At 37.9% G+C, this 16557-nt stretch overlaps 1 protein-coding gene across 1 annotated transcript in view; it reads right to left on the bottom strand.

Moving 5' to 3' along the window:
- LOC139729674 (rap guanine nucleotide exchange factor 2-like) overlaps positions 1-16557 on the bottom strand; it is a 129363-nt gene that overhangs the window by 45277 nt on the left and 67529 nt on the right. The window contains exons 6-7 of the mRNA XM_071640600.1: positions 6176-6340; positions 5173-5223 (exon numbers count right to left, since the gene is read on the bottom strand). Coding sequence (XP_071496701.1) covers positions 5173-5223; positions 6176-6340 — 216 coding nt within the window. The remainder of the gene's footprint in view (positions 1-5172; positions 5224-6175; positions 6341-16557) is intronic.

The following is a 16557-nucleotide window of genomic DNA, read 5'->3' on the forward strand; positions in this document are numbered from 1 at the left end:
TGCAATACTTTAGACCTGTATAAAGTTGGGTGAAATAATGTGAAATGAATGCACAAGTGCATCAAATGGAAGATAGTATGTTGCAACATATAATAATAATATTCTATTCTATTCAGGTTCAAAGCGCATTGTGCAAAGTGCATTTCTCCTCAGTCTAAGCAAGAAAGATAATTCAGGACAAGGATAGAACAGGACCTATGCACGCTTGAAATCAGATTAAAATGCAAACGTATGCTTTTCACCAGGAATCATATTTCTGAATTAACACCATTCTGATCCTTAGCCAAACACATGTATTTGCCTCCTTTTGCAAAATCAATTATGCCCAGACTACGTGGTGAATTCTGGTCATCTCTCTCCCTCAAGTGTCCTCCAGACATATCTGGAGAGTTATGGAGAAATGGGAGAGAGGGGAGATGCAGAAACACACACACCCCATGCACTGGACTGCTTCTTTTCCCACTTTTTGGGTTGAGTGACGCCGTTGGCAAGAGGGCAATACGAGAGCATGGAAACTCTTTGGAGTGTATGGGAGTGATGCCTTCACACGATTCTCATACCCATTTCATCCCCCCCCCTTTCTTTCTCTCTCTCTCTCTCTCTCTCTACATCTTTTCTCCTGTTCTTTTATTTTGCATCCATTGGAAGGGGACTTCACACAGGCTTCCAAGGGACCAGGCAAACATCCTTACTGGGATAATCAGGTCCCCACTTGACTTAATCATTTGGCCACTGGCTATACTGAAAAGATGATGGGGGGGGGGGGGGGGTTAGAAGGTTGCCATGGTTGATAGGAATGTCTTTCCTCTGTCGATATTCATACAGCAGAGTTGCTGCTTCTCATAGCCCATTACATGAGAAGGAGACAGATTAGGGGGTTAGATGCAGAAGGTCCTCTAGATTTGCATGGAGTTAAACGATAAAGCTTCAAATTACCCCCAAACACTATACCGCATACAAATTTGACAGTATTTTAGGATGGCCACCCTAAGGAAGATGCCCACTGAAATATGGTGGATGGTAAGGCAAGACCCTTGAACAGTTTCTTTTTCTTTTCACTTAGGGCAGTAGGCAGAAAAAAAAAAAATCATGAAAACACACAAACCATCTCATTCAGTTAACCATGCTAGAAATGTGACAGTTGTTTTCAAAAGGATGTAATAAGCCAATCAGTAATCAGTGTGGCTAACAGATATCTTCTGCTGATATCATCTGAGGGGAGGTAGACCAAAAAATAAAAAGTAAAAATAAAAATAAAAATAAAAATGCTAACCAAATATACATGTAGATCAAACTCTTGTGCATCACAATGAGAAAGTTTACAATGTACAATGTTACAATGTAACACCGTACAAATTTTCCAACATAATTATGCACTATTATAGCAACAGGCAAGGAAAATATTCTACACAGCAAGATTGTAGTCAATTTATTCATGAAAATACAGATACATCAACATTCAATGAAAACAGACAGATAAAAAGGCTGAACTGGATGGGGGACTTCAAAACCAGCTTGGGAAGGGAACAAATACATAAAACATGTGTAGAGGGAAGGCATTATTCCTAATGGGGAGCTGGAAAACTAGTCATTGATAATGACATGTGCAAATTTGGAAGTAGTTTGGCACACATTGTCCACTGATTTATAAGAAGCCCAGACGCACTGCTCTGACTACCCACAAGACAGCAACATAAGGGGCTAGTAATGGGGCAAAAGCAGAACATAGTGTGGGTGTGGCCCAGGGTAATGCAGGGGGATCCTTGGAAGGTGTGATGGCAAGCTTCTGGAGGGGGTATGGGGTGAGATCACCAGCTACTCTGGGATCCTGAATAGACCAAAGAATTTTGAGGTGCTCTGTACTTTTTATGGCAATTTTGAAGTAATTTTGTCAAATTTTCCCTTTTTCAATTCTCAATCAGATATATTTGGGGATGGCAATTTGTATCAGGATATGCCTTACTTAATGTTCCTCTAAAACATAAAGCTGATTTGGTAGTGATAAGTACAGGCATTCCAGGAATTTTATCCTTATTCTTCAGGATTATTTGAGATACATTTTGGTGAAGCTAACATGGTAACTATCATTTAAAATGTCAAAATCCCACAATCAATTCAATTCTACACTTGGTCAGTCAACATTCTCCATGATATCATTTCTGTGTAACACCAAGAAAAATAGTCAGGAATACAAAGGTCTTTGTCTGTAAGGTTTAGAATGGAATCACGCTTACACTTCTGAATTCTGTTCCTCATCTCTTTATGGACCATAATTGACTATAATAGACAAACAAACCATTAACGTCAGACATGCATACATTGTATGTGGACACATACAGTATACCCTTCATATATTATTAAAATAGTGCACATATATGATGTACATGTATTAAGTGGTTAGAACAATTAAGAGGCTATGAAACGCATCATATATGCACCTTAAGAGTAGTTACATTGTCAAGCGTATATCTGAGCACTAGGTCTTTGGTTTCATTTCTAAGTGTGGTGTCCCAAGTACACTGTAGATGACATTTTGAATGAGCTCTTCCAATCAAGCATCAATTGATTCACTTCACTGGCAGGGTAAAGTCCCGCTCTTAGCTTGGCGTGGATAGAATTTCAAGAACCACGCGAGGGCACTATCACATTTTCCTGTCAACGACGACAACAAGGTAACTGGAAAACTGTATTGTGAGGAGTGCATGCCCCATCTGGTATGGTTGAGGGGGGCTTATGTTCCAAGTGCACTAAATTTGAGAATGGTTCAAATTGCAAATGATTAGATTTGCAAAGCCCCCAGGAAATGGGGAGGGGAATCCCAGCTAATTTATAAATGGATCTGGAAATTGATTTTGTGGTAATGGTTGAGACTTGAACACACGAGGTGCTCATTACTCGAGTGTAAGACACTCTGGTGAGGGGAGGGCAGGGAAGACTCTGTCTAAGTTCTCTCACATCACAAGCCTCGAGGGCAAAGCCTCTGTCTTAGCACTCCTTGTTTACATTTATCCTTGCATCCTGAACACAGTTCCTCCCAATACATCTCTTTCTTCAATACTGCAGATGAATTTGTTTTCATCAAGATGCTGTTCTAGAGGCTGAGAAATTGCCGTACTTGATCATCAAGACATTGAAGATGGAAACAGTTTACAGCCATATAATTTCATTGGATTGGTGACACTTGATACTTGATGAGGTAAATCCCTCCTGCAGCTCCAAGAAGCTATACTGAGATGAACGACAAATGTGTTAGGGAGGTGCAACGGTGATGATCTCTTATTTATAATAAACAGGTTTACCCTGTGCAGTCAATTCTGGATACATCTTTCTTTATGAAATAATAGATCCAGTAGACGGCTGCAAAAATGTAACAATGGGGAGAACGAATGTTGTCAGGCTGGTCATGGCATGCACAACTTGACTAGGCGGGCAGTTTCTGATCCAAAGCGATCGTCCCAAGTGCATCAAAAATTATTTGCATGAACAAAAGGAAAGCGCTGTTCTTCTTTCCTATATAAACAACACAACAGACTTCTACAACATTTTAAGATTAATACGCTCTTTGTTTCCTCAGTCATAAGATTGGCTTGGGATACTTAATCCTGTTAAGGTCAAAATAAATTTGGACATTTGAGCTCAAATGTAAATACATAACCGGCACTAATCCACATGAACTCAACACAGGGCTTTGACACTAGTTTTATGACTGCACTTCCTGATTAACTTGTCTCTTCTCAGCATTTGTACAAATTACATTAACACCTCTTGAGGAATCTTTTACACTAAAGAATGTCAAATATTACCAGCTATCTCATTGGACTCTAGTTTTATCTCATTAAAAAAAGAATAATCTTCATTACACTGTCTCTGATTACTAAATCCCTGAAGGGGGGGGGGGGGGGTGGACAGTTCTTTACTTATTTTAAAGTCTCCATCAAAGATTTCTAAAAGCAGATGTGGATTATCAATGTTGGCAATCATAGAACATGTACAAGCTTGAATAAACACTGGATCATTTACTCACTCATGCCCAAAATCCTACACAGATGTCTTTGTAAACAGCACATGAGTAGCACACTATGTTACTTTATGTCTGTGAACTCCAGAATCGTAACATTCATGCATTCATCAGTGTGGTGGATATCAATATCAAGGTTGACATTAACTGAGCGGATTCAAGAACCCATTTAGGGGACATCTCATGCTAGGAGCTGCCCACTGCAGAGCAAGCTGTTGTCTTCTCCTGATTGACACGTGACGTCAGTCTTCTCTTCATCCACAAAGGCTCCACCAGGATGAAACAACAGCAGGAAATACATCCAATCAGAGATTCCTGATGGACTGAAACCTGTTTCCATGACGACAGGGCATCACTTTTAACAGCTTCTCTCTCTTCAAGCCCATTTGGTTCTTTTCACTTGCTGACTAGAAATGTATGCAAATGTTTTGGCCTTGCTTGACTTAGAAGTTAGAGTGGGGTGATGATATGATACGAGATGAGTAATGTCAGAAAAAATATGTGCAGGATATATTTCAAATATACTGCAACATATTTCTCTTGGCCAGCTGAAAAGTGAATCATATTTTCATAATCAAGCTTGAATAAGGTTTCATATGGCAGCCGTAAGAATAAAATACAAAAACTTCTACCTACCATATAACAAAGCTTGTACAAATAAACAAGTACTAAGACACATGTATATTGAACCAATGGTAACACAACAATATTCAAGAAATGCCTCAGCTGAAATAATTCGCTTGTAGTTCAGTATTTTCACTCAGACGTATCCATATGATAATGGAATTCTCTTCACGTCTTGGGAATAAAGACATGTGTATCCACATATAAAGTTAAGTTATCAGCAAAGGGAACGAAGGATACAAATGGAACACTATTTCATCACAATCATTATGAAAGGAAGGCTCTAGGGATGAAATGTACTACTTGAAGCAGTTAGTAAAGAGGTGGGAAAATGGAAGATATGAGAAGAATCTAAAATAAGTGTAAAAACAATAAAAACTTGTAAGTAAAGCATGATGGGTCTTCAAACATGCTTGACAGTGTCACAGGTGTTGTGGAGTGATGGATGAAAAATGTGTAAGCAAAGGTTCAAAACAAAAACAGTCAAAAGAGGACAAGCCAGAAAAGATTGAGAGAATGGTTGTCGCTACCTTCTCACTGCCCACTGACAGTGCTCGCTCAAGACGTATAGAAGGAAGAGGCTGTCAATTAATGGGTAGAGAAAGGACATTAACCATTCTTGACATAAGACAGAGATTCCGAGAGTCAGGCAAAGACATTCAGCATACATTATACACATAGAAGTCAACAAACACAAAAATCACAACACAATTTCATTCTTTCGGCATTCAAGAGTACAAGTAAACCCCATTATGGACTGATGTGATTACCAGTACTTCTAGGCACACAAACACATAGAAGCAGAAGAAAATGACTTAATCAGATCAACCACACTACACCACACAATCATTGGGAAGCCATCATTATAATAGGATTTGCCTGTACATACACATCCATCATCTTGTGAAACACAGCCGTACACGTATTAACTGCGATGCATTGCAGAATAACTGAAGCTATACTGCTCTACCCAGCAACAAGCTGATGGCACTTTTTTTGTCTCTAGGTAGTGAAACATTCAGTTGACTGTGGAAGAAATATTTGCACATGACCATCCTTCACACGTCTTGTCTTTTAAATACTCTTTGCTGTGGAATATCTACTATGCTGTGGCAAAAATACTGTATAAACATTTGTCTTGCCAGCTCAGCGTGACAAACCTGCTGCCTTGCTGCCTTGACTATATCAATAGTGCAAACATAAAGTGTCTTTGGAATATATCATGTGCTTACATTTATACAGGTATCTCTGTTTTTACACTTGCAAAAGCAACTCCAAATCAACAGCATAAAAGATTTTTATTTTCTTTCTGTAAAACTTTCAATCGGTATGGACAGTAAATTAAAAATATAAAAACATATTCATTTGGCCTTGGCAATAATTTTTGGGTAGCATGTAAATACAAAATACATGAAACAAAGATGCACATAATACATAGTGAAATGAACAATGCATGTGCAGAAAAAAAAAAAGCTTTGGTCATTGCTTTGGTCATTTCAAGCATAAAACTTATGACAGAAAAGGTAGTCTTACCTCATGGTCATCTTCATGGCTGCGATCTTCACTGAGAGAGCGCCCTCTTGGGTTGGCCGAGACCTTGATCTCATCATGCTCAAGGGCCATCAGTCGTTCCAGGTTGTTTGGGGTACAGGACTGCCTCTGACCAGGATGTAGTAACTGTGCATCGGGGTAATCAATCTGCCGATGTCAGATAGTGTATGTGTGTGTGTACCAGGATATGGGGGGGGGGGGTGTGAAGGGGGGGGGGGTGAAGGGGGGGTGTGAAGGGGGAGGATTGAGGGATGGGGGTGGTAGACAGATAGGGGTGGGGAAGAGGAAATAGGCAGAAGGAATGTATGTGTGGTAAAGAAGGGAGGGGGTTGATGTATGTGTGTTGACATTGGACAAGTGATGTTGTTGTTGGGTTTTTTTCAGATAGGTCATAATTAGCCAAAAAATTGAAATATGTTGTGTTCATGAACAGATGTTTTGAGGAATAAGACATTTTGTTTTATCAATGTAGAGCATGAGAGCATAGTAGTTTGATATGAGAGTGAGAATCAAGATGACAGTGCATAATATTGGATTATTATTTTTTATTGCGAATGGTTTTGTGTCAGCATTTAGTCAAGTTCGATTTCATTATGTTCATACCATCATTTATTCATAGGAGAATGAGGCAGAAAATAGATATGATAGAAATATAATAGGAATTATGTAATCCCACATTTGTAGAATGATTAAAAAGGAATGAGTATGAAATTTGTACATGTCAATGTGAACATTTAAAGTATAAAAAAATGACACAATGTTTGTGAGAAAATATGAATGAGAATGCAGAACATCAGTCCCATTGTTGAAATGAAAATGAGAGTTTAACAGAAAACAAGAACATTAACATGCATGCAGATTTGAAAAATTCAGTCATATTCACCAAAACAAATACATGCACACATTCAGTAAAAACCGGACAAAACCCATACAAAACCATACAAAGGTAAGGCAGATAGAGAATTTGACAGAAGAAAAGCCCCGCATTAATGTTCATTTTTCATCAAATAGAAGTAAGAACAGAATATTTCACATGGAATTTTATTACAGAATTGATGAGATAGCAGCATGATGTAAGAAACACAACATTTGGAAAGTTTAAAAGATAATTAAAAAAAAAGGAAATTGCAATGTTTGAAATTTCCATAAGAGGAGAACCATGAGAAAGAAAATGAGCGTATCAGATTAATGAACATGTTGATATATTGGGCATATTTGATTAATGAAGGTTTCCCATAGTGTTTATGCCAATATTTTGGGGGGTTTGGGAGTTGTGCAAAAGTTGTATTCCACAGAAAAGGGGAATGACAGTGGTGTTGTTGGAGGGAAAAGAATGAATATGCAAAAGATATATACATATGCATGAGTACACATGTTAGGCTTGTTAAAATATACTGGGAGATGACTAGGAGTGCATACATTTCATAATATTGCATGCATAGTACAGTTTGAGTGGACTGCTCAGCTTTGTCAAATCATTACCTCTTCATTAATCTAATAATATAACTTTTGTTGTCCCACCAAATCTATCCATGAACACATATAAAGAATAATGTGAGAACACTTGCAGAACTATTACAAACAATCTTCTTACAATATTTGCTGTATACACCGCAAGTAATATATTGTTGGTACAAGGTAACATGCACAAAAGAAACAAAGTTTTTCCATTGACAGAGAGACATGCTACATAACAGGATGTTTTTTTGAAGACAAGTTGCATGCATGTTATCTTCAAACTGCCACCATCTGATTGGGTTGTAAACAGCTCTGAAGTCGAGAGGACCAAATAACTTTCAAGGACAAAAAAGAAAATCTATTACACCCCAAGAGATTTCCTATGCACTTATGAAATTACGTTCATCATTTGCTGTATGCCTCGGAAGTTCCAAGCAACACATCTCATCAGTCTAGAATATCAATTAAAAGTTTATAATTATACAAGGTGTCCCTTTTCCCTTAAACAGCATCAGCCTTTTGTTCACACAATTAAGACACAAGGGTAAAGTGTTGCCTACAATGCATTTAAAGAATTGTGCACCAATGGCATACTGTATCATGACCACAACTCACCCTACTAAAAGGCATACTAAACTTATCTCCTTGAGCAGTCCACTCATTGCATGCATATATTACTAGTATGTCCCAATCTACCTAAGATATGAGATGCAGTTCTACTGATATAGGGTTTGGGAAAAAGTGTCCAGTGCAAATGAATCTACCATGGTACAAATTTTGCTGTATTCAGGCAATTGAACATCATGAAATTTGTACATATGATATAATAAACAAATCATTACAAATGAGTTTCATATTGCATTTATCCATTCAACAAACTGTTGCTATTACTGAAGTGTAGAGTAAAAAGACAACAATATCAACTGAATATCATTCAACGTTTAAACTATTTGAGAGTTACAGAATGTCTCCCCTCAATCACGAAAGTATGTATTCCATACATTCCACTAAGATTTTCATCTGACATTTCTTTGTAAAGTTACATTTTAATTAACTCTTATGATTTTAAAAGAAACGCACTGAACATTTTTCTTCACAGCAAATGAAATTAATGCCCTCGTCTTCCATTAGAGGCTTGCTACATCCTCTTGGCATCACTGTTCCTGTTTAATAAATCACTGCAAACAATACATTTAATTTAAAAAAAAGATGGAGAGTAACACTGCATTCTAGGCTTTCCACTTTTGGCCACATACGATGACTGAAGACATGTACAAACATGAACTGGGCAATACAGAAATACGGGACTTTGGCTGAATGCAAGGCAAGCAGACTTTTCAACACATACATGTATCACAAACAAATTTGTCAAAAGAATTCCATTGACATGGAAGGTATACATGGATCCTATCACTGGCCAGTAAAGTACATGTATGCACACACAAATCAGCACAAGAACAATTGTTGAGACAGATATTGTTTGGTTACATTAGTGCCCTTGTGGGCTAGGATCACTGTTGTCTAAATCTTCCACAACAAAAGAAACAAACTCTTCATAAGATATTGCATGACAATTTCTCCTTCATTACAGATCTTTTCATCTATCAAAGTGTTGACTTGAATGTAGCAAGTCTTTTCTTAACCCCTCCGCACTGGCATATAGATAGATAGATAGATAGATAGATAGATAGATAGATAGATAGATAGATAGATTAATAGATAGATAGATAGATAGATAGATAGATAGATAGATAGATAGATAGATAGATAAATGAATGAATGAATGAATGAATGAATGAATGAATGAATGAATGAATGAATGAATAAATAAATAAATAAATAAATAAATAAATAAATAAATAAATAAATAAATAAATAAATAAATAAATAAATAAATAAATAAATAAATAAATAAATAAATAAATAAATAAATAAATAAATAAATAAATAAATAAATAAATAAATGAATGAATGAATGAATGAATAAATAAATAAATAAATCAGCCAGTCACTGATAGCACTAATACAGTTAACAGGAGTGAAGTTGAGATACACTGTAGATCATGAAACCAATCAAAAAAACAAACAAACATTGATTTCAATTACAAATGATGTAAAATGGATATTGTTTTTAATCAGCACAACAGCCCTTTGTTGTTGTTCCTGGTGTATCTTTTGAGGCAAATGTGATATGAATAACTTGCAATTATCATACATTATCTACTCAAAGTCTTGATTCACTCATAAGTAGGATTTTGTTCGTAGATCCTGCGTAACAGAAACCAGAGAACAGGATATCCTAAAAAAAGTCTGACTGTAGAGTACAAAAAAAGTCAGAGTCAACACATAAAGAAATGGTAGAATGCTTGAGCATTCTTGTCACAACTCTGACATGTGCTCTACTTTCACTACCCCTCTATTTAGTTCTTTTGCATTTTTCATTATTCACAGGCCAGTTGGCAATCAAACACTTCCTTCCCTTGAATCTTGTAACCTTCCACACAGCTGCTTAGCTATGTGAACTACCATGAGCTCTTTTCAAGGCTAAAGAGTACGGCTTTAAACCCTAATGTTGAACTCTCATCAACAACCAACTGCACTTCACAGTCGCATTCACACAGACAAAACAGTAAGAAAACGATCACGATCTAAATATCATGATTTTTTTTTTCCCAGTTCAGATGGACAGAAATATCCAATCTTGATGATTTGTCGACCAAACTGCACATGTCCCACATCTACCGAAATGTGACGGTGATACTTTTTTGCTCCAGCATTCACACACAATCGACGGTGCAAAATATCATGATAATTCTGAAATAATCATGATATTTCTTGGATTTTTGTTCTTGTTTTTTGTCCTGACGCTGATCGCACTATTTGCTGGGACTTTTTATTGCCACACAGACAAAAATTTCACGATTTTGGATTACAATGTAAATCTCAATAATTTTGTATCATGCTTATTCTTTGTGTCCGAGTGAATCCCACATATGAAATGCTCAGTGGTCAGTTTTATCAATTAGCCACGTCTATTGGTCATCTAAGGGTTGTAGTAGAGAAACAACACACATCACTGCAAAGGGTCAAACTTCATATGAGACAGCCTTGTGGGGAACAGATGTCATCTTTGTATGTAGACACCTGCTGTCACTCTATATACAGCTGCATCATGATTTTATTGATAGGAATACAAGGAAAAATAGGAATTTGCTCTAAGGAATCAAATTACTGTTTAATATCTTCCCCTTTTTTGTAGAAGACTAAAATTGTTATGACTGGCAGAAAGCTGTGAAGATGTCACATTTAATCATCCTTGATATCTTTTGAGAGATATTCATGATATCTGTTGGCACAAGTACTTTACCCTATTATGTAACATGTTTACAAAGTGAGGAGCATGTTTCATATGGGTTAATTCTGCAGTCATATCACTTCATGGCTGCATGAAGTACAGCAATCAGTTTACAATCTTCTCTGTCTGTCTAAATGCTGGCATCTTGTGGGGCATAAAGGGTTCTATTCTAGCTAATCTTTTGTTTGTCTACCATCATTGTCATCTCCTGTTTCCTGTCAGTTAAATGTAACCAGATCTGTTTGGCACAAGAAAGTAAAAAAGGCAAGAATGCACGTGGGTTGGCTGACCCAGCACATCTATGAAGGAGAGTCCCGAAACCCTCTTTATGCTGATCAAATTTTGCGCTCTGCCTCATATTACCGTAATGTGAGATTCAGAGAGGGCTGTGTCCAAAACTTTGCCAAAATCAGAGTCACCTTCACAACAGGATAGACTACATGCTGACCTTTGGTCAAAATCCTTTCCAGTACATGAAGAGGAAGCTAATACATCCCTTGACCTCTGCCATCAGGATCCTTTTCATTGTACCACTACTTTCCTTATCTTGGATACACTGCACACACATGAAATATAACAGTACATACGGCAAATTTTCCGGTTGGTGTGTGATGTTCTATCCTCCAACAGGTCATCAAACAGAAATATTTCCATGTTCTCTTTTTACTTTGCAGTCAGCAAATAATAATAATAATAATAATAATGATAATGATAATGATAATGATAATAATAATAATAATGATAATAATAATAATAATAATAATAATAATAATAATAATAATAATAATAACAATAATAATACCAATAATATTAATAATAATAAAAATAACAACAACAACAACAACTACAAAATAATATTATTAATAAAAGGAAACAAACCCTAACAGGGCCTTACACATACACAATATTATGTAATATTCCAGAACTGCCATTCTCTCCATCTCCTCCTCTTTTTGTTCTTTATTTTCAGTCCCAATACTCCCTGTCTTTATTTTCTGGCAGTGTATTGTATATTCTATGTAATTTTCCCTATCTTTTCTACATCATTTCCTTGCATCCTTCTGAAACTCTTCTACTCTCTCTTTCAGGCTACCTTTCCTAGCCTCTTTCTTTCCCTTGCCGCATCAAATATCATGTTCTCCGGTGGTCCTCCCTTCCCTATCGTTCGTTCCCTCTGACGTCAGGGAAGGCCCAATACCCTAGCTCCTATTTATAGGGGCTCCTTCCTCCCTCCAATACCCAGCTCCCTGCACTTTATTGTATTGTCAAATGATGAGGGATGAAAATCTAGCATCCCAGCGCGGTGGCTCAATAAGATATGCATGTCCCAAGAGGCAGTGATGGTATTAAATCCGGCTGTCTCCTCCTCTTTCTCTCACCCTTCTCAATCTTAGACTTGATGTTTGCTCCACTGGACCCCTTCACAACCCCTTCGCAATTTTCTCCTCTTTTCCTCTGTCAATATGTGTAGGTAATATTAGTCTATTTCATACTGAGACCTTACCTACAGCCGTCCTTGCCACTTTCTCATCCCAACATTGTCTTCCCTGGAATCCATCCCCGGATCCTTCCACACTCTTGCCTTTAACCCATTCCATGCCAGGGACTTTGGACAATGTGCACAACGCTATGGGGTTTTCTGTATCAATCCACACTCAAAGCACAGAACAGGTTAACCTATCAGCCTTCTCTTCTTCACTATGTCCCTGTAGACGCAAATACACACCTTCCTATGGTATTCCTTGCATGTACACATGAATACATCAGTTGTTCGGGTACGGAAAAAAGGGACAAACTAGTCACACTTCAAATTAATTAACCTCAGGGAAAGATGTATGATCATAGAGGAGAGAGAGACTTTGTAAGAGGAGGAAAAAAGGGGGGGGGGGGGAATGCATTTGCATGAAGAAGACACAGAAATGTGTCACGCTGTACATTATGTGGCAGTGCCTTCCAGCACCCGGTTATCTTTCCCTCTCGATGCACTTCTCTAGCAGGCAGTTAGTGGGTGAAGCAGAGCAGCGGCAGAGCCTGAAAACACTCACTCCCTGCACACTCATTATGAAGGAAATGAGAGCTGCCAGCATCAGGCCCAGACCACTGAATAAAATATGAATGCCATGCCTAATAGGCAAACTATATACTGCCCTTGTGCCAATGCTGTAGCAGTGGCGTACAGCAAACAGGAGCATACCAACAGCAAAGTCAAAGGGGGGAGGGGGGGGGGGGGGGGAGGAGGGGAGAAAGAGACCAAAAAAAAAAAGGGAGAGAGAGAGAGATACAAGATAGAGAGAGGGAGAGAGGAAGGGGAGAGATAAAGAAAGAGTGGGAGGGGAAAAAAAAAAAGAAAAAAAAAGAGACTTATCAAGGCTGGATGAGAGTTAAGTACAAAGATAGCATCACTTAACCCATTGAGGACAAGCTGATCTTGTTATTTAAAACACACATTTCCCATAGACACCTGCCCTAGTATACAATATTGTACTTGGTACTAGTCTCCAACGAGTTAAACCACTGTCTCCTTAAACACTACTTGAAGGGACACACTTGAAAATGACACATTCCATCAACTTGATACTGACATACATTAAGGGTAGCAATTATTCCCCCAGCTTTCTGAAAGTGGTTTGTCAAGTGCTCTCTCATTATGCTAGAAAAGTGAATTTTTGTGGAATTTTCTTTATATTGTTGTCCACACATAAGTCATAACCTCTAGTAGTCTCCTCATCTAGCAATTCCAATACCAAAACTTTAAAAATTCATAACTTTTGCAACAATTGTCCGATTTTCCTAAAACTTTCACTGATGTATTCCACTTGATGTTGCTGCTTTCACTCAATCCACATTGCTCTTTGGATTCGGGTTCCCTTTAAGAAGGGGAAAACAGTCCAAAGACAAATCTATGTCATAGGTGGGATATAGCCATGGTCGACTTGCAGCAAATCATACTCCTCAGTAATCACTTTCACAAACTTCACAAAGAGATTGGCTGTTGAAGTAATCATGCTGTGAAGGATTAATGTCTGATAGTCATAACCTATCTCAAGGGCAGCTGGTGTTCGTAAAGGGTAAGAAACAGTAATTGTGATTATGCTCTCAATTGGAATGAAGCTAGGTAGACCACAGCTGAATTGATAACTTCAGGCTCTATCCAGTGATACGGCGTGAAAAGACTCATTATACAGCATATCTGCATTGATGCATACACACGTAGAGGTAGAAATGACACATTTTCATCACCTCGTAGACGCTTAAAACTATTTTTTTTAAACTGCACAGAGCTCAGTTGACTAACATGGTGTGAACAGTATGCACAATAAATGCAGTAACTCTCCAAATGTAGTAACTCTTGAGGAATTTTTATTCATCCCTTTGACTCTCTGTTTTCTATGACACATGAGTGTGTGGTGTGTGTGTGTGTATGTGTGTGTGTGTGTGTGTGTGTGTGTGTGTGTGTGTATGTGTGGGTTTCTAAACATCCTTATGCTGCCTTCACAACTCCTATTAAAAAAAAAAACAATTTGAAATCTCACAAAATTTGATGTACATTATTGCCCTAAATGTATAAGCCTATGCCTGTTACACTTTATTTTACCCACTCACTTTTAAACTGCCTTGCAATAGTCAAACCAAATATTGCATGAGGTTTTATGACTTAGTGTGATACCTATCCCAAATAATACAATTGCAGTATTTTACCGAATCTCATGACCGCACATAATCTAAAATCTAATTCACTCATTGTTAACTGATCATTAATCCATGACACGAATTCAATCTGAGTATGACGTCAAGTTTGGCTTCAAATGATTTTCATCCTAAGAAATTAATAGGTACAGACACACTGATTGAAAGACAGACAACATAAACCATACTGCCTCTGGCATAACAAGCAAAGGGCATAAGAACAATATGATGCACAGATATCACGAGGAATTTGAATTTCATTGTCATTTCCTTTCATGAAAGAGCCATCATCTACTTAATAATTCACCAATAAAAGAGCAATTTGTGCCCGCTACTTTTTCTAAACCTTTCATCATTACTTCGATAAAATGGTCTAACATGACTTTTTTCCCCTTTGGGTCTAGCTATTTGTGTTTTCTAAAGTACGCTGAGTCATCCATTACTTGTGTCTGCACTCAGACATCATACTGATGGGATGGAAGACATGGAGAAGGGAAAATTCAGGGTCATGCTGGCATGGCGTATTTTTGGAAGACAAATTTCTGGGCCAGTAAATTTACAGATTTCTGTCTTCAGGCCACTGTAGATTCTATCACTGCTCTACACAACAAGCAGAGAAGTGTGCAATTGTGCTTACAAATCTATCACTGGTTAGGAATAAAAAGATGAATGTATTCAACATTATGGTAGATATCCTGATAATTCTGCAATTATGTGAAGGGGTATATAACCACAAAGTCTGGAAGAACACAGGCATGCAGAAAATATCTTTCCTCTCCATCACCTATGGGAACAGTCCACATCAAAGGCAAGAGCCAGATGTTAAGCATATTTTTTTCTTTTATTTTACATACTAGTCATAATATCCTGATGATGTCAACATTGATTTTGCAAGTTGCCAAAGTTGTGGGTATTGCCTGCTGCTTGAACACTCAATACATTTCTCAGAATCATATAGACGTAGAGCCCTAGTTTCTGTGTCAAAATCTCTTTACCTGTCTCCTAACCATCATGATGTTCCTTGAAGTTGATAAAAGTGGCAGTTCACTGACACACTTTCCCCCTCATCACTTCCCCTGTGTGACTCCTCCAGGACTCACTGGCTATACCATCTACAGACACCTCCTCCCAAGGCCCTGGTCTACCAAGTGAATCATGCCTCCCAGGAGGGGGCTAAAGACTTGGGGCAGGAGAGCCAAGTTGAAGACAGAAAATAAAGGAAGGAATGAGGAGCTAGGGAGGAGAAAGGATGAACCTGACCCTAAACCTGTTAATCATTTGCGAGATAGAGCAGGTAGCGGAAAGCAAAAGCATTGTGTAATCACCCCTGGGGCAGATAGAGGCAGCGTGCAAGAGAAAGTAAACCTAGGTGTCTGAAGGGTAGGAACCATGATGGGGAGATCCTTCCCTAATCAGCCATTGAGCTCTCTGCTTCTCAATATGAAGCAGGTATGATTGATATGGAGATATGTTGCTATCTACATCAGCAGCAGTAAGTGGATGCTTACAGTATGTGCTGTGAAGGAGCACTTTGTTAAGTCACAGATGGTAAGAACAGGCAGTCCCACATTTTGAGAAATACTAGTGTTTGTTTCCTAGGGTGTACTACTTCACATGTCAAGGGGTCATGTAACACTCTCTTTTACAAGTTAGTGTCCATCATTTATACATCACTTGATAGTGAAACAGAGAACTATTACTGCAACAGCAGACCTGCTTTCATTGAAAAAAAAAAAATTGTCAACTTCATTTCTTACCCTTGTCATCTCTTTCCTCAAGTAAAAGAAGTCAGAGTCTTGGTATCTACAGAAATCTCTTTAAATCCAAATGCTTTGTATTACATAAACCTTTCCATTGTATTATT

Source organism: Diadema antillarum, unplaced genomic scaffold (genome assembly GCF_040938485.1).
Source record: "Diadema antillarum isolate AM-2024a unplaced genomic scaffold, OU_Dant_1.0 seq00000248_RagTag, whole genome shotgun sequence".
Classification (NCBI taxonomy): domain Eukaryota; kingdom Metazoa; phylum Echinodermata; class Echinoidea; order Diadematoida; family Diadematidae; genus Diadema; species Diadema antillarum.